Source organism: Pleurodeles waltl, chromosome 9 (assembly GCF_031143425.1).
Source record: "Pleurodeles waltl isolate 20211129_DDA chromosome 9, aPleWal1.hap1.20221129, whole genome shotgun sequence".
NCBI lineage: Eukaryota > Metazoa > Chordata > Amphibia > Caudata > Salamandridae > Pleurodeles > Pleurodeles waltl.
In genome coordinates, this window is record NC_090448.1 from 1186595002 (window position 1) to 1186617807 (window position 22806).

General features: G+C 47.9%; 1 protein-coding gene across 3 annotated transcripts in view; it reads right to left on the bottom strand.

Annotated features, from left to right (window-relative positions):
- The window catches only part of SLC25A21 (solute carrier family 25 member 21), a 688489-nt gene that overhangs the window by 118608 nt on the left and 547075 nt on the right, over positions 1 to 22806 (bottom strand). For all 3 annotated transcript variants that reach the window (XM_069209140.1, XM_069209141.1, XM_069209143.1), the window contains one exon: positions 18663 to 18729. In XM_069209140.1, coding sequence (XP_069065241.1) covers positions 18663 to 18729 — 67 coding nt within the window. The remainder of the gene's footprint in view (positions 1 to 18662; positions 18730 to 22806) is intronic.

Here is a 22806-nt window from a genome sequence, read left to right on the forward strand (position 1 = left end):
AAGTGATAAGGTCAGATAAGCTCTATGATCAAACAAGTTGAACATTCGATGTCATGCATTGAAGATTTCAAAATGTCTAAAGGTGTTCACATTAATGTGCAAGCTCTTGATAGTAAACCTAGAAATAAAAGCCAAGTAAGCTCTAAAACAAAATTATTATGTTTTAGATGTGGATCTTCGACTCATCTTGCTAATAGCAAAGAATGTTCCGCACTTAATGTGGTTTGCAATAAGTGTGGGGAAAAAGGGTCACTTTGCTAAATGTTGCAAATCTCTTGCAAAATCTAAGTTCAAGATTTATGAAGTTGAATATAGTGAAGATTGTGAAGATCGTAATTTCATTCTTCAAATTGTAAATTATGTTAACTGTGTTTCTAGTATTCATTGTGAATATCCTTCTGATTCAGTTGATGTGAATGGTATCACCATATCTATGATGAGGGATTCTGGAGCTAAATTGTCTCTTGTGTCTGAAACAGACTATGCTAAATATTTTCAAGGGAAATGTTCGCTTCTAGATCCTGATGTTACACCTTACAGTTATGGAGGCAAACCTATGGAACTGAAGGGGTACTTCAATGCAACTATTACATTTAAAGGTAACAGGATTTTTGGTAAAGTTTACGTCCCTGTTGTTGGTGATACCATTTTAAGTTGGCCTAATCAGAAGATGCTAGGTATTATTTTGAATCTTAATTCTGTTCCACAAGTGCAAGTACAGAAAGTAGGTGATTTTGGTACAGATCTTATGAATGAATTTCCTGAGGTTTTTAACTCTAAATTAGGATGTATAACTGGCTACAAACATTGCATCTGTTTGAAGGAAGACTCTAAACCAGTAGCATGTAAAGTGAGGAGCATTCCTTTTAGTTTGCAAGGTAAAGTAAAACTAGAACTTCAAAGGTTACAATCTGAAGGTATTACTGAAGAGGTTGAAGCAGCACAATGGATTGCCCCCATTCTGGTTGCTACGATGAAATCTGGGGACATTAGATTGTGCATTGATCTTAGGCATCTCAATAAGGCTGTCACTGAAGATAAATTTAAATTGCCAAATATAAACAAAATGGTCAGCTAGTTGGGTAAAGCCAAGTACTTACTACTTTTCACCTGAGCTCTGCGGATCATCGGTTCAATTGTGTGAGGAGTCGAAGTTATTAACCTCTTTTATCACGCCTTTTGGTGTTTATAAGTTTAATAGGATGCCTTTTGGGTTATGTTCTGCAGCTTCTGTTTTCCAGAGGCTTATGAACGAGATTCTTGGCAAATTGGATGGTGTCAAGTTCTTTCAGGATGATGTACTTGTTTTCACGGACACTCTTGAACAACATATTTTGAAGATCAAAGAGGTTCTGCAAATATTTAGTTCAAAGGGAATCACATTGAAAGGAGAAAATGTTGCTTGTCTGGAGATTTCTTATCTAGGACATGTTATTTCTGGTGATGTTGTGAAGCCAAAAGATGATTTGGTTAAAGCGATAATTAATTTGGCTGAACCTGAGAGAAGAGAAGATGTTCAAGTCTTTTTAGGCATGGCTGAGTTTTATGCTAAGTATGTTCCCAATTTTGCTAGTAGGTAATGCTGTATCAGAGATTTGCTCAAGAAGGAGACAGAGTTTGTTTAGTCGGATGAATGTAGGAGAGAATTTATTGACCTAAGGAATGCATTATCTTTTGCTCAGTGTCTCAATATCTTTCAGCCAGGTGTACCGTGTTGTATTATCACTGATGCTTCAGATAAAGGATTAGGTTGTGTGCTCAAACAAATTAATGGGGGCAAGGAGGTTACTATTGCGTTTGCTTCCAGAGCTCTGAGGGGAGATGAATCCAGATATTCTACCATTGGAAAAGAAGCATTAGCTATTTATTGGGCAGTTAAGAAGTTTAAGCAATTTCTTTGGGGAACACATTTTGATGTGCACTCCGATCATAAGCCTTTACAGGAGATCTTTGATTAAAAAAAGGGGTTGGATTGTATTTCTTCACACATTTGTAAGTGGATTGTTGGTCTTCAGGAATTTCAATTTGTTGTCAAGTATGCTCCTGGTTGTGAGAATAAAACTGCTGATTGTCTACGTTGAGGTCTGTGAATTGGGATGTGATTGATTAACTGAGTTTGTGGTGGATTGATGAGGATGTCAGGGTTTGCGGTGTGACTGATGGTTGTATTTTGGAAAAAGAATGGCTGGAAGAATTACGTAATGATCAAGAGTTGGTGAATGTAAGAGATTTGTTGTTGTCAGGTAATGTCTTGCCGGGTCGTGGGAATGGGGTAGTGCTATACAAAAAAGTTTGGAATGAGCTCTCTGTTGAGAATGGCTTAGTATTGAGAGCTGGCAGATTGATTCCTCCTTCCGGTTTGCCTGAATGTTTGATTTCACTTGCACATTCTGGTCATCACAGCATATGCAAGACCAAAGAAAGGCTGAGGAATGCGTATTGGTGGCCAGGAATGGATTTAGCTCTGGAGAGAAAGGTCAGAGATTGTGTGGAGTGCAGAATTTCAGATAAAACTTTGAAGTGGAGGACCCATCCCATGGAACTTAGGAAGATTCCTAAAGAAGTGTGGGAAGAGGTTTCGTTACACATTATGGTTCCAGTATTTTGTGGTTCCAGTTCCAAGTATGTGGCAGTCTTGATGGATGTTTTGTCTCGTTGGCCTGAGGTTTTGATTACTTAAGATGTTACGTCAATCACGATCATTAAGTTTCTTATGGAGTTTTTTGCCAGAGAGGGAATCCCAGATGTATTCTGACAGACAATGGGGTTCAATTTACGTCCAAACTGATGTGTGATTTTTTGGTATCAAGAGACATCATGCATAAAAAGTGTGCTTTGTATCATCCCGAATCGAATGGTATGGTTGAGCGTTTCAACAGGACGTTAAAAGAAACTATTAAATTGGCTAAGCAAATGGCGGTGAGTGGGATGGATGCTATCAAAGCAAAGGTGGAGGATTATAGGTATACCCCGCATTCCAGAACTGGTCAAACCCCATTTGTTTTATTCAGAAAGAGAGTTCCACACACGGATATTAGTCCTCCGTGGGTTAAGGGTACATGAAGGATTTGAAGAATTGTGAAGATTTCAAAAGTATTGCCGTGGCAAAAGAGAAACTGGTGCTAGAAAAGTGAAAACACACATATGATGTTCGCAAATCTACAAAGGAAGTTGTAGTGGCTGTGGGTGATTCTGTTAAAAAAAATGCCTGGTATTGTAAGCTGTGGACAATCACATTACAGTAGGATCTTTAAGGTTATTAAAGTGTTCGACGATGGACGTATTTGGAATTTGAACAGAGTTGTTAAACTCAAGAGTGTTTAGTGTTTTTCCTGTTAAGTTTATTGTATTTCTTTTCTTATGCTATTTTCTTTTGTTTTTTTGTTTTTATTTGGTTATTATAAAGGGGGGTAGTGTGGTATTGTGTATTGTTTCTCTATCTATTGCCTTTTCATTGTATTCTCTTGTATTTGGTTATTGGTACATTCCTTTCCCCCCCCCATGCTGTCATTGTTTCAGTGGCTTGGAACGTTCTTGACATTCCAACATGACTGATGATCGTTGGCAGATGGATCTTTGACATTGTGGATGGAGTTTCTTTTTCTTGGAATATAGCTGAAATAAACCCAGTACTGCTTTCAACTTTCGGACAATGAGTAACCCATCACAGATTCCTTTGGTTCTTCTGGTGGAGGGTGAAGACAGGCAGTTCCTCAGAGCGTGCACACCTTGGAAACTGTTGCAGTTGCTGGCTGTAGCTGAAGTTGCAGTTCACAAGAGTCTTCCTGGATACTTTGTTGCAGTTACAGCGGTTCCTGGAGCAGTCTGCGGTTGATCCGGCAGTCAGAAGCTGAAGCAGAGGATGCAGAGGAGTCCTGGAGGAATCTTGCAAACCGAATCTGATGGAACACCCAGAGGAGAGACCTTAAATAGCCCTGAGAGGGGGATTGGCTACCTACCCAGGTATGCATCTATCAGGAGGAGTCTCTGACATCACCTACTGGCACTGGCCACTCAGAGATCTCCAGGAGGGTCCCCACACCTTGGAATCCAAGATGGTTAATGCTAGGGACACTCTGGAAGAGCTCTGGGCACCACCCCTGGGGTGGTGATGGACGGGGAGTGATCACTCCCCTTTCCTTTGTCCAGTTTTCCATCAGAGCAGGGACTGGGGGTCCCTGAACCAGTGTAGACTGGATTATGCAAGGAGGGCTCCATCTGTGCCCTTCAAAGCATTCCCAGAGGCTCTGGGAGGTTCCCACTCCCATGCCTGTAACACCTATTTCCAAAGGGAGAGGGTGTAACACATCTCTCCTAAAGGAAATGCATTGTTCTGCCTTCCTGGGCTTGAGCTGCTCAAGCAACAGGAGGGCAGAAACCTTTCTGTGAGGTGGCAGCAGCTGCTTCTGCCTGGAAAACCTCAGAAGGCTGTAATGGCAGTACTGGGGGGGAGGGTCCTCTAAGTATTCCCCAGAGTGCATGGAAGCATACAACAAATGCTTGCAAAAGCCTTGGGGTATGATTCCAACATGTTTGATATCAAACATGGCCATATTCGGAGTTACCATTGTGAAGCTGTACATATGTAGTGACCTATGTACAGTGCATGCGTAAAATGGTGTCCTCTCACTCACGAAGTCCGGAAATTGGTCCTGGACGGCATGGCGTCAGCTCTGCTAGTGCAGGGGTGCCCTCACTAACAGGTACTCTGCACCCAGCCTTCAGGGTTGGAAGGCCTGACACATGGGTGACTTATAAGTGACCTGGCGCAGTGTAAATGGCAGTGAAAGGATTCATGCACCATTTCACACAGGCTGCAGTGGCAGTCCTGCAGAAGCCTTTGCATGGGCTCCCTATGGGTGGCAAAAGAAATGCTGCAGCCCCTAGGGATCCCCTGGAACCCCAATGCCTTGGGTACCTAGGTACCATATACTAGGGACTTATAAGGGGTGACCACTATGCCAATTTTGGATGAAATACTGGGTTACCAGTATGCAGTGACAACATTTTGAGGATAGAGAGCATAAGCACCTGGATCCTGGTTATCAGGATCCAAGTTACACAGTCAAACATACTGACATCAGGCAGAAATTGGGGGTAACATGCCAAGAAGAGGGTACTTTCCTACAGAGGGTGTGAGTGAGTATGTGTGTGAAGTGTGTGTATGTTTGCGTGTTTCATGACTGGCTCTGCGCTGGCTATGCCATACTCAATATAATTCTGGGCTTATGGCAGTACCCAAGGCCACATGGTGCCGACTGCACACTGGGAATAAATCTTTGCATGAAGAAGGGCACCCTGGCATGGGTACTGGACTTGACATACTAGAAACAATTTTTGGCACAGGGGCCCCTGTGGAAAAAAGCTGGCACATGCATACTGGAATGGTATGGGGGCACCAAGGCAAAATGTTGTTGCTGGGATATTGGAGGTAATTTGTGGAATGAGGGATGGCACCCAGGGCAATATGCAGACCAAGAAATACTGGAAGTAATACTTGACAAGGAGAAACGGATGGCAAACTGCTGGTGCTGGCAACGCTTTGCCTCAGAGAGGGCAGGCGTGGCATACTGGGGTTGAGAGGCAGGTTCATGAGGCCAACCATGATAAAATCCTGCCTCTAAAATGCTGGTGGTAATTTTTGACCAATGGGCCATCCACGATAAAAGCCTGGTACTGGAATATTGTTTGCCATTTCTGGTAAAAAGGGGTACTCATAACAAAAGGCTAGCATGAGCACAATGAATGGAAACTCTGAGGCAAATGTAGAAATAAATGGTGTGAACTCCTTGCAAGTGTCACACACCACCAGTTTGAAAGCTCACCAGGCGCAAGTGTTTGAAGAGTGATCCTAAAGTGTCAGTGACCGTAGGCTGGCATGTTTGAAAATGTTGTGCAGCTGAAGTGTCTTACAGGCTATGGGTGTGAAATGTCAACCCATGAAAAGAGCAGGCTGGCCTGGGTAGTGGAGGGGGGCCTTGCCCCACCCTGGTGTTTGTCATTAACCCTGGAGTGTTATGTAAAGAGCAGGCTGGCCTGGGGTGGTGGGGGGAGGGGGGTGTCGCTCCACCCTGGTGTTTGTCTTTAACCCTGGAGTGTTATGTATAAAGCAGGCTGGCCTGGGTGATGGTGGTAGTGGAGGGGGTCCCCCACCCTGGTGTTTGTCATTAACCCTGGAGTGTTATGTACAGAGCAGGCTGGCCTGCATGGTGCTGGAGGTGGGAGGAGAGGTCTCGCCCCACTCTGGTGTTTGTCATTAGCCCTGGAGTGTTATGTAGAGAGCAGGCTGGCCTGGGTGGTGGTGGTGGGAGGGAGGGTCTTGCCCCACCAGGTGTGTCGTAAGCCCTGGAGTCTTATGTAAAGAGCTGGCTGGCCTGGGTGGGAGGGGTGGTGGTGGTTGGGGGGGGGCGGGGCTTGACCCACCACGTGTGTCATTAGCTCTGGAGTGTTATGTACAGAGAAGGCTGGCCTGGGTGGTGGTGGGGGCGGGGGGCTTGCCCCACCAGTTGTGTCATTAGCTCTGGAGTGTTATGTAAAGACCAGGCTTGCCTGGGTGGTGGTGGGAGGGGGCCTCTCCTCACCAGGTGTGTCATTAGCCCTAGAGTGTTATGTAAAGACCAGGCTTGCCTGGGTGGTAGTGTCAGGAATCCCCAAGGTGACTCTGCTGTATCCTCGTATTCAGGACCTTTCAGGCAATTCTTTTCTTCGTTCCTGTACCAGCTGACACCAGGCATTCCTCCAGCACTCCGGAAAAGACTGCAGTAAGTGACTAGTATTCTCCATGGAGTTTGTTCTTTGTGCCCCGCGCTTTCCTAGAACATCTGGTGTATTTCAGACCTTGTATTTTGGCAGAGTTCTTATCTTGAAGAGACAAATGCATTTCTGAACATTCTACATTATTATTGTAGTTACTTGCCTAAATGTGCTTCAGGAAATCTGCTTGAGCTCAAGTACTACAAAAAGTGACTGTGCAATTTTAAAAGAGCATTTACGTGACCTTTCTTTCTCTAATAGCATAACTCTTGGATTTAAATTGTGCCATTCATGCCTGTGTTTCAGGTCTGAGGAATTTGCTTTTGAAGGGTTTTTCAGACACAGAGTGAAACCAAACCAAACTGTGTCACCCTAACTGTTTAAACCCAGAGTAGACATTTGTATTTCTTGAATTGTTTTTGTTCCTTGTAGTCTAACCCTATGCATGCAGGAAGGTTATGTGTGATATAATTAATGCCCTTGCTTGTCTTTCTTTTACATGATAAGTGCAACCACAGTTCTAACTGTAGTGTGCAACAGTGAATCTCTGTGAAGCCAGCCCTAGTATTGCTGTACTTATTGTTATGTCACTCAGTTTAGGTTTTTGGTAATGCAGTGTTAGTAATTGTGCCAACAGTTATTATCCAAGAAAAATGCTGGAACATCCCGGTGTTCTTCTACCACTCCCGTGCCCATATCAGAAAGAGAGATTCATTTTCAAGGAAGTTGAGTGCACTAACTCTACTATGACTCTGTCAACAACGACCTACCCCCCGAAGATACAGGGTGCCTGGCTGGACCGGCAAGACGTGGCAGTGTTTTGTCTCTTTCTTTTCCACTCCCCCTTTCCTTCTGGGACACCTGCTGGGGTTTCTGTGTCCACCAGGAAGTGCTGAGAGGTGTTCCAGGAGGTCGGAGGCATACCATCGCCCCTGCAGACATCCTGCTTTTCAGGTGAGTGGCCCATCTTGGCAGGCGGGAGGGGGGCCTCGCCCCACCCTGGTGTTTGTCATTAGTCCTGGAGTATTATGTACAGAGCAGGCTGCCCTGTGTGGTGGTAGGAGTGGGCCCTCGCCCCACCTGGTGCGTTATTACACCCAGAGTGTTATGCAACGAGCATGCTGGCCTGGGTGGTGGTGGGAAGGGGAGTGTCGCCCCACCCTGGTGTTTGCCATTAGCACTGGAGTTTTATGTACAGAGCAGGCTGGCCTGGGTGGTGTTGGTGGTGGGAGGGAGGGGGCTTGCCCCACCAGGTGTGTCATTAGCCCAGTAGTGCTATATAAAGAGTAGACTGGCCTGTGTGGTGGTGGTGGGGGGGGGGGAATCTCACCCAAACCTGGTATGTCATTAGCCCTGGAGTGTTATGTACAGATCAGGCTGGCCTGGATGGTGTGGGCCGCTGCCCACCACCCGGTGTGCCATTAACCCTGGAGTGTTAAGTATAGAGCAGGCTGGCCTCGGTGGTGGGGGGGGGGGTGTCGCCCCACCCTGGTGTTTGTCATTAGCCCTGGAGTGTTATGTAAAGAGCAGGTTGTCCTGGGTGGTGGTGGTGAGGCTCGCCGCCCCAAACTGGTGTGCCATTAGCCCTGTAGTGTTATGTACAGAGCAGGGTGGCCTGGGTGGTGGAGGGGGCGTCGCCCCACCCTGGTGTTTGCAATTAGACCTGGAGTGTTATGTAAAGAGCAGACTGGTCTGGGTGGTGGTGGGGCGGGGCTCACCCGACCCTGGTGTTTGTCATTAGCCCTAGAGTGTTATGTAAAGAGCAGACTGGCCTGGGCGGTGGGGGGCAGTGCCCGACCCTGGTGTTTGGTATTAGCCCAGGAGTGTTATGTAAAGATCTTGCTGGCCTGGGTGGTGGTGGGGACCCTCGCCCCACTGTGGTGTTTGCCATTAGCCCTGGAGTGATACGTAAAGAGCAGGCTGGCCTGCGTGGTGGTGGTGGGGGGGGGTGTTGCACCACCATGGCGTTTTTCATTAGCCCTGGAGTGTTATGTAAAGAGCAGGCTGGCCTGGGTGGTGGTGGGGGCCGTCGCCCCACCCTGGGGTTTTGCCATTAGCCCTGGAGTGTTATGTAAAGAGCGGGCTGGCCTGGCTGGTGAGGGGGCGTCGACCCATCCTGATGTTTGTAATTAGGCCTGGAGTGTTATGTAAAGAGCAGGCTGGTCTGGGTGGTGGTGGTGGGGGGGGGGGTCGTCCCACCCTGGTGTTTGCCATTAGGCCTGGAGTGTTATGTATAGAGAAGGCTGGCCTGGGTGGTGAGAGGTGCGTCGCCCCACCCTGGTGTTTGTCATTAGCCCTCAAGTGTTTTGTAAAGAGCAGGCTGGCCTGGGGGTGGTGGGAGGGGGGTGTCGTCCCACCCTGGGGTTTGCCAAAAGGCCTGGATTGTCAGGCTGGCCTAGGTGGTGGCGGGAGCGGGACCAAAACTGGTGTGCCATTAGCCCTGGAGTGTTATGTACAGAGCAGGCTGGCCTGGGTGGTGGCCCTCGTGCCAACCTGATGTTTGTCATTAACCCTGGAGTGTTATGTACACAGCAGGCTGGCCTGGGTGGTGGTGGTGGGGGGGGGGCTCGTCCCCCCCTGGTGTTTGGCATTAGCCCTGGAGTGTTATGTACACAGCAGGCTGGCCTGGGTGGTGGTGGTTGTGGGGGGCTCGCCCCACCCTGGTGTTTGGCATTAGCCCTAGAGTGTTATGTAGAGAGCTGTATGGCCTGGGTTGTGGTGGTGAGGGGCCATTGCCCCACCCTGGTGTTTGGCATTAACCCTGGACTGTTATGTAAAGAGCTGGCTGGCCTGGGTGGTGGTGGGAGCCCTCGCCCCAACCTGGTGTTTGTCATTAACCTTGGAGTGTTATGTTAAGAGCAGTTTGGTCTGGGTGGTGGTGGGGTCCCTCGCCCCATCCTGGTGTTTACCATTAACCCTGGAGTGTTATGTAACAAGCAGGCTGGTCTGGGTGGAGGGGGGAGGGGGGGAGGCGTCGCCCCACCCTGGTGTTTGTCATTAGCCCTAGAGTGTTATGTAACGAGCAGGTTGGCCTGGGCGGTAATGGGGGGCCCATGACCCCCCACTCTAGTGTTTGTCATTAGCCCTGCAGTGTTATGAACCGAGCAGGCTGGCCTAGGTGGTGGTGGGGGACCCATGACCCCCACTGCCCGGTGTGTCATTAGCCCTGGAGTGTTATGCAAAGAGCAGGCTTGCCTGGGTGGTGGTGGGAGGGATGGTGTCGCCCCACCCTGGTGTTTGTCATTAGCCCTGGGGTGGATGTAAAGAGCAGGCTGGCCTGGGTAGTGGTGGGGTGGGGGGCTCACCCCACCCTGGTGTTTGTCATTAGCCCTGGAGTGTTATTGTAGGAAAGTAGCCTCTTTCTAGCATGGTTACCCCCACCTTTGGCCTGTTTGTGAGTGTGTGTCAGTGTGTTTTTACTGTGTCACTGGGATCCTGTTAGCCAGGACCCCAGTGCTCATAGATAAAAACCTATATGTCAGTGTGTTTTGCCTGTCTCACTGGGATCCTGCTAGCCAGGACCCCAGTGCTCATAGTTTGTGGCCTAATATGTATGCCTTTGTAGTGCCTAACTGTGTCACTGAGACTCTGCTCACCAGAACTTCAGTGCTTATGCTCTCTCTGCTTTTAAATTTGTCACTGTAGGCCAGTGACTTAATTTATCAATTTCAATTGGCATACTGGACCTCCCTTTTAAGTCCCTAGTATATGGTACCTAGGTACCAAGGGCATTGGGGTTCCAGGAGATACATATGGGCATTTCTTTTGCCACCCAAAGGGAGCTCAGACAAACCCTTACACAGGACTGCCATTGCAGCCTGCGTGAAATAACGCACGCGTTATTTCACAGCCATTTTCACTGCACTTAAGTAACTTATAAGTCACCTATATGTCTAACCTTCACTTGCTGAAGGTTAGGTGCAAAGTTACTAAGTGTGAGGGCACCCTTGCACTAGCAAAGGTGCCCGACATAGTTCAGGGCCATTTCTCCAGACTTTGTGAGCGCGGGACGGCATTGCACGCATGCACTATATATAAGTCAATACCTATATGTAGCTTAATAACGGTAACTCAGACTATGGCCATGTGACATGGCTAAGATCATGGAAGTGCTCCCCCATTCCAAATCTGGTATTGGGGAGCCAATTCCATGCATCCTGGGGACTTCACCATGGACCCCCAGTACTGCCAAACCAGCTCTCTGAGGCTTGCACTGCAGCTACAGCTGCTGCCACCTCACAGACAGGGTTCTGCCCTCCAGGGGTCTGGGCAGCCCAGTCCCAGGAAGGGAGAACAAAGCATTTCCTCAGAGAGCAGGGTGTTACACCCTCTCCCTTTGGAAATAGGTGTTACAGGCCTCTGGGAATGCTTTGAAGGGCACAGATGGAGCCCTCCTCGCATAAACCAGTCTACACCGGTTCAGGGACCCCTTGTCCCCTGCTCTGGCGGGAAACTGGACAAAGGAAAGGGGAGTGACCACTTACCTGTCCATCACCACCCCAGGGGTGGTGCCCAGAGCTCCTCCAGTGTGTCTCAGACTTCAGCCATCTTGCTTTGCAAGGTGTGGGGGCACTCTGGAGGGCTCTGAGTGGCCAGTGCCAGCAGGTGACATCAGAGACCTCTCCTGATAGGCCCATACCTGATAAGGTAGACAATCCCCCTCTCAGGGCTATTTGGGGTCTCTCCTGTGGGATCTCTTCAGATTCTGCTTGCATGTTTCCATCAGGAATCCTCTGCAACACCTTCAGACTCTTCTGACCTCGGATCAACCGCAGCCTGCTCCAAGAAATGCTGTAACTGCAACAAAGTGTCTACAAGAGACACTATTCTTCAGCAACCACAGCTCCAAGTCAGCAACTGCAACAGTTTCCATGGTGTGCACGCTCTGGGGACTCCCTGTCTTCATCCTGCACCAGAAGGACCGTAGAAATCTCCCGTGGAGTGACGGAGTCATTCCCCTGCTCAACACAGACACCTTCCAAGACGATGACCGGTAGCCTGGGACTCCTCTCACAGCGACAAGAGTGCTCCTAAGGACACAGAGGGTGGACATCATCGACTAAGACTGTCCTGAGGTCCTGCTGTGACACAATTTGGAGGAGGTAAGACCTTGCCTTCAGCGAGAATGACAGTACCCCTCTGTACTGTGTCTTCTTCGCCTCCTGAGGCCTCTGTGCACTATTTGCTAAATTCCTCTGTGCACAACCTGGCCCAGGACCCCAGCACTCCATCCTGCAACGCTGAACTCGCTGAGTTGTTCTCCGGCGGCGTGGGACCTTCTTTTGCTGTGCTGCATCAACCACATTTTGCACCTCCTTTGAACCCGGATCCTGTGTCTCCTGTGGGTGCTGGCAGGCTTCCTGAGGGCTCTCTAAAGTGCTGAGAGCCCCCTCTTCCTCCTCACACAGAGTTGAGGCCCCCAGGTCCCTCCTGGGACCATCCAGTGCCATTTTGATGAAAAACACACTTTTGTCATAGCCAAGGCTTGTTGGCGACTTCCGCCACGAAATCTCGTCTGCAACGATCTTCACACCTTGGGACATCTTTTGCATTATGCAGGAACCCGCTGGCATTTTCCTAGGGTGCATTCCTGCAGTCTTTGACTAACCGGAAGACTCTTCTTTTGCACCCTCTTCTGGGTTGGCAGGGGCTCCTGTCCTTCCTGGAACGTCTTTCGACTTCTGGACTTGGTCCCCGTCCCTTGCAGCTCTTCAGGTCCAATAATACAGCTGTTGTTCTTTGCAGACTTGGTTGGCTGCTGCAAAATCCCCAAAACGAGGTGTAGTGTGCCCTAAGGAAACTTGCAGTACTTTACTCCTGCTTTTCTGGGCTCTGGAGGGGGGGTAATTTACTTACCTTTACAGTATCCTTACTCTCCCATCGATTCTGCACACACTACACTTGTCTAGGGGGGAATTTGTGATTCATATTCCACTTTTTTAGTGTATGGTTTGTGTTGCCCCTAGACCTATTTTCTCCCATTGCATTCCATAGTATTTCCTACTGTTTGCATTGTTCTATGACTATTTACTTGTCTAATGTTGGTGTCCAGTGTATATATTGTGTATAATACTTACCTCCAGAAGGACTATTGTCTCTAAGATATTTTTGGCACTGTGTCACCTAAATAAGTACCTTTATTTTTGGTAACACTGAGTATTGTCTTTGCTTGTGTATGAGTACTGTGTAACTATAAGTGGTATTGCATGAGCTTTGCATGTCTCCTAGTCTCACCTAAGCTGCTCTGCTATAGCTACCTCTATCATCCTAAACTGCTTGAACACTACTACATTCACTAACAAGGGATAACTGGACCTGGTGCAAGTACCCAAGGTACCCACTACAAACCAGGCCAGCCTCCTACAGTTATGTAAAGAGCAGGCTGGCCTGGGTGGTAATCGGGGCCCATGACCCCCACCCTGGTGTTTGTCATTAGCCCTGGAGTGTTATGTAAAGAGCGGGTTGGCCTGGGAGGTGGTGGGAGGGGGGCCCCACCACCACCCGGTGTGTCATTAGCCCTGGAGTGTTATGTAAAGAGCAGGCTGGCCTGGGTGGTGGTGGTGGGGGTGACTCGCCCCACCCTGGTATTTGTCATTAGCCCTGGAGTATATGTAAAGAGCAGGCTGGCCTGGGTGTTGGTGGTGGGGGGGGGGACTCGCCCCACCCTGGTGTTTGTCATTAACCCTGGAGTGTTATGTAAAGAGCAGGCTGGTCTGGGTGGTGGTGGGGGCGACCCATCCCACCCTGGTGTTTGTCATTAACCCTGGAGTGTTACATAAAGGGCAGGCTGGTCTGGGTGGTGGTGGTGGGGGAGGGGGGACTCGCCCCACCCTGGTGTTTGTCCTTAACCCTGGAGTGTTATGTAAAGAGCTGGCTGGCCTGGGTGGTGGTGGGAGGGGGCCCTCCCTACACCAGTGTGTCATTAGCCCTGGAGTGTTATGTAAAGAGCTGGCTGGCACCTTTGCATGTCATGCAAACACCACATTTGCCTCCAGAACAGAATCCGGCAGCAAGGGCAGCTCCCCAACACTTCGAGCTCAGGTGACAGTGACTTCTGATCTGGAAGTCCAGCCTTCACCTTGTAGGCCGTGATCTCCGCCCAGAAACACCTGCTCCTTGAAGGCACATGTGTGTGGCTGTGAAGTCACTGTCAGCAGTCAGAGTGCGGGCTGTGGGTGCAGATGAAGAGCAAAGCAACTCTGCAGGTCAACTGTGTATGCGTTTTGTGCATCAGAGTGTGTTACTATTCACTGATTGTACAGTCTTGTAGTTATGGGTTCCCTAGTTTTGGTGAGCTATCCCCCCCTTAATGCAACATTTCTTTTCTCCCTTTGTTAAACCTATATTAAACTTGTGTGGGTAAGGTAAAATGTGTTTTGCAGATGTGACCCTACAACATTATGGTAAGGAGGGCCAAGCAATGAACCCTACTTGCCTTTTTTGTCAAGATGTTTCGGCACTTGAATATTGCCCCACCTAGTGAGGAACCTTCCTCAGGAGTTTAGGCATTCAATAACACATATTGTAAAAATCCCTGGTTCACAGGGCACCTTATGCAAACCCTTTCGATATGTTTAATGTATTCTTTATTTTTTCATAAGAAGAGACAACAGTGGGAAAACACCATCCTCACAGATCAGACAAACCTTTGCTAAGAATAGTGCAAGCTTCCCTCCTACAGAGGTCAGATAGAGCCAGGGCATCACAAACTTTCACCATCACAGAAACTGTAAAAAGTGGACACCCGCAGCGCAAGATTTGCTTTCTCACAGAACAGGTACACATGGCAGTAGCCACGCAAGCTTCCCTCTCTCACAGAAGGCAGCAAGGGCAAGCTTCCAATCCTCAGAGAACCGATCCACCTTGAACACCCTGCTGCAGTCACACGGAGAGCTGCGGTGTGTGTTCCTTCTTTGGTTTTCCATTTATTGACAAGTAGATGTTACCTGGCAGGTCACTGTGTTTTGGAGCACCCCAGCCTACGTAACCACACATAAGACATTCACACGGGTGCCAACCTCTTTGAAAAAGGTAAGGCACGTGCAACTGGCGCTGTGTAACTCCAGATTTGGTGTGCACCAGTCCACAATGTTGAGGGCTGCCCATGGTGAGTAATACTACATAAATCTGCTCTGTATGTATTACATATGTTTTGCGTATGTGTTCTGTTTGTGTCGAGTATGTGTAGTGCTACATGCAAGTGTAATATATCAAGCCTTCACCTCAATAGGTCCGTACCATCCAGTGGCACTTGGTAATGGAGGGATGGGGCAGGTGGGACACACAGGCACACATGCACACTCACACACATTCATTCACACGCGTACACACACATCCATTCATAACACTCATTATCCAATATCCAAACATACACGCATGCACCAAACATTCATTAAAAAAAAAAACACACACACTTACCTTCAGCTCTGCCTCGGAGATCTCACTTTCATATCACAGCCCTTTATCACAACAGGTCTTTCCCATCTCACCTCCAAGTCACCACCGTCCTTCACCACCACAGGTCCTTACCATCTCACCTCCAGGTCACCACAGTCCTTCATCACCACAGGTCCTTACCATCTCACCTCCATGTCACCACAGTCTTTCACCACCACAGGTCCTTACCATCTCACCTCCAGGTCACCACAGTCCTTCATCACCACAGGTCCTTACCATCTCACCTCCAGGTCACCACAGTCCTTCATCACCACAGGTCCTTACCATCTCACCTCCATACCATCACAGACCTTCACTACCACAGGTCCTTACCATCTCACCTCCAGGTCACCACAGTCTTTCACCACCACAGGTCCTTACCATCTCACCTCCAGGTCACCACAGTCCTTCATCACCACAGGTCCTTACCATCTCACCTCCATGTCACCACAGTCTTTCACCACCACAGGTCCTTACCATCTCACCTCCAGGTCACCACAGTCCTTCATCACCACAGGTCCTTATCATCTCACCTCCACCTCACCACAGTCCTTCACCACCACAGTTCCTTCCCATCTCACCTCCATGTCATCATAGACCTTCAGCACCACAGGTCCTTACCATCTCACCTCCAAATAATCAGTCTTTCACCACCAGAGGTCCTTACCATCCCACCACCCTACCGTCACAGCCCTTCATCACCACAGACCCTTACCATCTCACCTCCACGTCATCACAGTCCTTCACCACCACACAGCTACTTACCATCTCACCTCAAGTTCACTACAGCCCTTCACCACCACTGATCTCTACCATCCCACCTTCATACCATCCAAGTCCTTCACCACCGCGGGCCCTTACGATCTCACCTCCATATCATCTCAGTCCTTCACCAGCACAGGTCCTTACCATCGCACCTAAATATCACAGTCCTTCACTGTCATGATTCGCCTTTCCCTTACCACCTCTGTCGGATGTAGGTGGAGTACAGCTTTGGATTTTGTATAAGGTTCATCCCTTCTGGTAGCCAGGGTGCTGCTGGCAAGATGAAAGCCCAAGCAGTCCGTGCCCTCCAGAAGGAGCTCCAGAGGAAAAGCCACCAGGGAAAAAACCTCCACAGGTCCTTACCATGTTACCTCCAGATCTTCACAGCCCTTCACTACCACAGCTCCTTACCATCTCACCTTTTATCACAGTCCTTCACCACCAGGTCCTTACCATCTCACCTCCATACCATCACAGACCTTCACTACCACAGGTCCTTACCATCTCACCTCCAGGTCACCACAGTCCTTCACTACCACTGGTACTTACCATCCCACCTCCATGTCGCCACAGTCCTTCACTACCACTGGTACTTACCATCCCACCTTCATAACATAAAAATCCTCCACCACCATTGGCCCTTGCCATCTCATCTCCATGTCATCACAGTTTTTCACCACCATGGTTCCTTACTATCTCATCTCATTATCACAGTCCTTCTCCACCAAAGGCCCTTACCAGCCCACCACCATACCATCACAGTCCTTCACCACCATAGGTCCTTACCATCTCACCACCATTTCTTGACAGTCCTCCACCACCACTTGTCTATACCATCCCACCTTCAAGTCACCAGTCCTTCACCACCACTGGTCCTTACAACGTCACCTTCATGCCATCACAGTCCTTCACCGCTGCTGGTCCTTACCACCTCACATCCAGGTCATCACAGTGCTTCACCACCACAGGGCCTCATCATCCCAACTCCATGTAATCATAGTCCTTCGCCACCACAGACCCTTATCAGCCCACCACCATACCATCACAGTCTTTCACTACCACAGGTCCTTATCCTTCAAAACCATGTCATCACAGTCCTCCACCACCATCTGTTTTTACCATCCTACCTTCAAGTCAGCAGTCCTTCACCACCACTGGTCCTTACCATGTCACCTTCATGCCATCACAGTCCATCACCACCACTGGTCCTTACTATCTCACCTCCAGGTCATCACAGACCTTCACCACCTCTGGTCTTGACCATCAAACATCCAGGTCACCACAGTCCTTCACGACCTCAGGTACTTACCAGTCCACCACCATATCATCACAGTCCTGCAGCACAACAGGGCCTCATCATCCCACCTCCATGTAATCACAGTCCTTCACCATCTCACCTGCATACCATCACTGTCCTTCACCACCACGTGTCCTTACCAGCTCACCTCCATGTCATCACAGTCCCTCACCATCGCTGGTCCTTACCATGTCACCTTCATGCCATCACAGTCCATCACCACCACAGGCCCTTACCATCTCACCTCCATATCATCACAGTCCTTCACCACCATGGGTCCCTACTATCTCACTTCCATACCATCACAGCCCTTCACCACCACGTGTCCTTACCAGCTCACCTCCATGTCATCACAGTCCCTCACCATCGCTGGTCCTTACCATGTCACCTTCATGCCATCACAGTCCATCACCACCACAGGCCCTTACCATCTCACCTCCATACCATCACAGTCCTTCACCACCATGGGTCCCTACTATCTCACTTCCATACCATCACAGCCCTTCACCACCACGTGTCCTTACCAGCTCACCTCCATAACATCACTGTCCTTCACCACCACGGGTCCTTATCATCTCACCTTCAGGTCATCACAGTCCTTCACTACAGTGGGTCCTTTCCATCTCACCTCATTATCACAGTCCTTCACCACCACAGGCCTTTACCATCTCACCTCATTATCACAGCCCTTCATCACCATGGGTCCTTACCATCTCACCTCCATGTCACCACAGTCCTTCACCACTACAGGTGCTTACCATCTCACCTCCGTATCATGACAGATATTCACCACCACAGGTCCTCACCATCGCTGGTCCTTACCATGTCACCTTCATGCCATCACAGTCCATCACCACCACAGGCCCTTACCATCTCACCTCCATATCATCACAGCCCATCACCACCACGTGTCCTTACCAGCTCACCTCCATAACATCAAAGTCCTTCACCACCACGGGTCCTCATCATCTCACCTTCAGGTCATCACAGTCCTTCACTACAGTGGGTCCTTTCCATCTCACCTCATTATCACAGTCCTTCACCACCATGGGTCCCTACTATCTCACTTCCATACCATCACAGCCCTTCACCACCATGGGTCCTTACCATCCCACCTCCATGTCATCACAGTCCCTCACCATCGCTGGTCCTTACCATGTCACCTTCATGCCATCACAGCCCTTCATCACCACAGGTCCTTACCATCTCACCTCCAGGTCATCACAGTCCATCACCACCACAGGTCCTTACCATCTCACCTCCATGTCACCACAGTCCTTCATCACCGTGGGTCCTTACCATCCCACCTCCAGGTCATCACAGTCCATCACCACCACAGGCCCTTACCATCTCACCTCCGTATCATGACAGATATTCACCACCACAGGTCCTCACCATCTCAGTCCCTTACCTTCACAGCTCGCTTTGGTGTCTCAGCCAGGATCGGAGGGAGGATTCCTTTGTAGAACCCAAATATCCTATGAAAGGAATGAAGGCATGTCAGTGGAATAGAAGAGAACTGGTGAAAGCATTACAAAGTGGAAATTGTTTATTTGCAAAGCAGTGTATAGAAGGGACATGCACATTGGATATTGAGATGGAGTTTACAGGCTTGGTACACTTAGGCAGAGATTACAGACTGTGTACAGCAAGTTTGAAATAAATGGGGCTCACTGGCAAATTCAGAGCGTCAGACCTGGCTGTTCGAATGAGCCTCTGGGACCTGCAAGCGCTTGAAAACCCTGTCGGGTGATTAGCCACAGTTTACAAATCCTGATTGATTGATTGATTGATTGATACATTGATACACAGGAGGGGTCAGATTTACCAATGTTTCACTCCACCGAATGCAGCAACCAAAGGTGCTGCTGCCTGAAACAGAGATGTCTACTGAGATACAGAGCTGTTTCGCTTTCCCTGCACTGGTGCCCTTAAAGATGCCATGCACCAATAAACACATCCTTGCACCAAACTGCAAGGATGTGTGTGTTCTGTCAAGCATCGGTTTTGTGCTGAGCAGAGACCCTTTCTGTACAACATACAATACTTAAGTACTTTTCACACTTTGTATGTGGCTGTACAGTGGAGCACACACACAAAGTTGAAAATGTGTGGAGTTTTAGAACTTGCTCCACAAATACACCTGCCTTGAGGAAGCGTAGATTTTGACACAAATCTCTGTTTGCAGATACAAATGTGCGTCCATACCCATGGGTGGTTGCACAGAAACACCCATGTACCACTCATGGAATGTCCACTTGCTGCAAAGTAGCACTACTTTGGCTTACTTTGGCCAACTTTCCAACACACATGCATTGGGAAGTAAATCCCACCAATATACTTTGAACCTGCTTTTGCTCTATAAAAGCAATGCACAACCAGTGCAGTGTTCGTAAATTTGGGCCTACATGTGAAACAAGTACTAGTGTCTTCTGCAGAGCGGTTTCATAATCCAAAGAGCGGCTTCAAAAGGCACCACAGTTTTAACAGGAGCAACCCCATACTCAAGGGAAGTTCCTAAAGCTTTACTGCATATGGTGAATAAATGAGGCAGCATTGCAGATGCCATACACAAACTATTTTACACATGAAGATACACAGGGCAGTGTTAGTAAATGCAGTAACAAAGTCCAGCTGCGGGTTAACTACTAGACAAAGCGACAGCCAAATAAAAACGAGGAGAAGAGCCTTGAATCCCAAGCAGGGATAGAGATGGTGAGAAAGTATCTACAGGGGTGAAGACACTTCACTGTCCCCCACACAGCACCCCATCCTCATCACCATCTGCAGTAATGAAGTCCAGCAGTGAGGTAAGTACTTTACCCAGACAGAGGTAATCAGAGTACCTCATACAAGTGTCTCCAGTCTTAACACACAGGACAGGCTGACAGACCTCTCAACATTCAAACACAACTCCAGGTGGAATGTTCCACTGCGATAGTACAAAGCGGGGATAGGGAAAGTAGAATGTATGTCACAACACATCTTCCTCCCTGGGAAAAAAGTATGAATATATACAAACCTTTACCTACTGATATATGAAAATTGAAACATACCTTATCTATATGAACAACAGTAGGAACACATTCAAATGTTGCCAATTATGCAGTGGTCACTTATTATATTTATAACACATGGAGTGGAAATATAAGGAAATACAGATGATTATTTTGTAATCTTTCAACCAACTGGGAGGTTTTGTGGCCCTGTTGCTTTTTCTAAGGGTTGACATGTCAGGGTTAATCAGCTCTAGATTCTGTTGGGTGGTAGATCTCTTAAGGAAGATTTCAGGGTGATAAGATATTCTTTCCATGCTCCACATCTTCCCATTCACTACTATAGTGTTCTGCTTAATCTTACAAATTCTAGATGGTTGGGAAAACTCTGTGAATTGATTCTTACTCTTGAAGGGAACTTTCACCACTACCCATCGGCCTATTTTCCATTTCTGTTGTTTGACCACCCATTTTTTCTCATACCAGGATTTTTACTTATTTTGGAGAACATGAAGAGATTTGGCCATAGTCTCTCTATCCTAGTTTCCTGCCTTTTAGGGCTGTGAAGGGAGATATTCTAGTTACAGACTTGGGAGACATGCGGTATGACCATAACATCCCTCAGGTTCTTATAAATAGGTTTGCCTGCAGTGTGATCTAGCTGGATGGATTCTTTAATTGTTAGGGACCAGCTTGATACCTAGCGCCTTCTGATGTTTCCACCCTAATATGTTTGACCCTTGTGTGGTTAAATAAACTTTCCCTACTGTGGTCCTATCTTTGAATGATATGCATACCTACTAACAGAATTAGGTCTTTGTTATAACCCCAAGGTTTAATATCTGCTGGTTCAAGTGTGTACATTTTCCCATACATTTTTCCTTAAAGACATTACTACCTATAAGAGTGTAAGGAGAGCACGAGTCAGCAAAGATAGCAGAAATTACATCATCTAGAGCAATATCACAAGTCGGATAATTAACATTTTCTTGTTGTTCAATGGAGTTTAACTGAAAAACAATCTTGTTATCCTTCTCACAATCAACAACCAAAACATGGCCAAATAAAGTCCTTACTTTCAGCATCTTTACACACTTTCACAAAAGTCCTCTCATGACATTTTCTACACATTACGGGTCTCGATGGACATTTCAGACTATTTGCTGAATGACTAGTGTTGCCACACCCAAAGCATTTCAGTACCTCACCTTTGTTGAACTTTTCATTTTGTTTTTGCAACTGTACATTTTTCACAGTGTAGACTTCTGCTTCATTTACATTGTTAACATCTACGACTCTTTACGCAATTCTTCTTTCAGATGGGCCTTCATTTCTTTTATTCATATAGCTGCATGCTCCATCCCCTAGCTATATCAATGGCTTCTTCTAGGTTAGGATTTAAGACCAATAGTTTTCTTGAATTTTGGGGTTGTTTGTGCATCTTACCAGTTGGCCTCCTATAAGAGAGTCTTCGAGCTAACCAAAATCGCGGGTGCAGACCACCCTCTCAGAACTGCAATATAAAAGGCCGCTTTCTCCTCTTTACTTTGTATGCTGCTGAGGAACTTGTGTCTCTGCAGGACCACATTCATGTTTTCCTTAGCACAGCCTTCTGATCCTGTCCATGTGATCTCATATACATCTAGCTGTGCTCCTACTCCTTCCCACCTATAGTGTGATCCAGGAGGTCGTCATATATCTTCTTACTGTGCATGCCTACTTTAAGGCAGTTTCCTTATTGGGCTAAATTCCCCTCCTCCCCAGTGGTAATTAGGTAGGATTCAAACATTTTAATCCTTCTCTCCCAAGGCAGATCTGGTTCTCCTGCTTCATTCAGAAAGGGTGAGGCTGGTTCATGCCAGCAACAGCCATAATAAGGTAAATGAGGAACAATTAAGACACAATCATATTTCAGCAAATCGAGTTTTAATTAAGGCACAGAACTGTAATACCAGGAATACAGTTGTACAATTACTCAATAAGTAAGGTAAGTAATACAGTAAGTACACCAGTATATTCTATATTTTAATATGGTTGCTGAGAAGATGCAGTACAGTCAATGGGTGCAGTGGGAGGCAAAATTCTGGCAAATGCAAACTGGAGGTGGGAAGTTCACCTCAATGTACAAAGAAGATGCAACGCCAACCTGACCAGGCTGAACGGAGCCTGCCTCAGCAAACCTCAATGCACCATCTGAGGCTTACACCAAGCTGAGCGGAGTCGGTCTGGAGTTCCCTTTGCGTCAGGCAGGGGAGTGTGGCAGTGTAGAAATGAGGCCCGGAACCAACCTGCACGTAGATTATCCAATACTCGCTTTAAGTTAAGCAGGAAGGCGCAACAGGCTTAGTAGATGGACGTGTAAAGCCGGCCCGGGCTGGGATGCTGCTATGATGCTGCTATGATACCTGCTTTCCTCAGGCGAGGAGGGGCGGCTGGAATGGGAACACGATGCCCCTTTCAGGCGCGGCTTCACTCGCTTCCTGTCAAGCTAGTAGGCACCTGAGTGGTGACACTGATTCAACCTCGGAACAAGATGCCCACCTCATTGGAACGAGATGC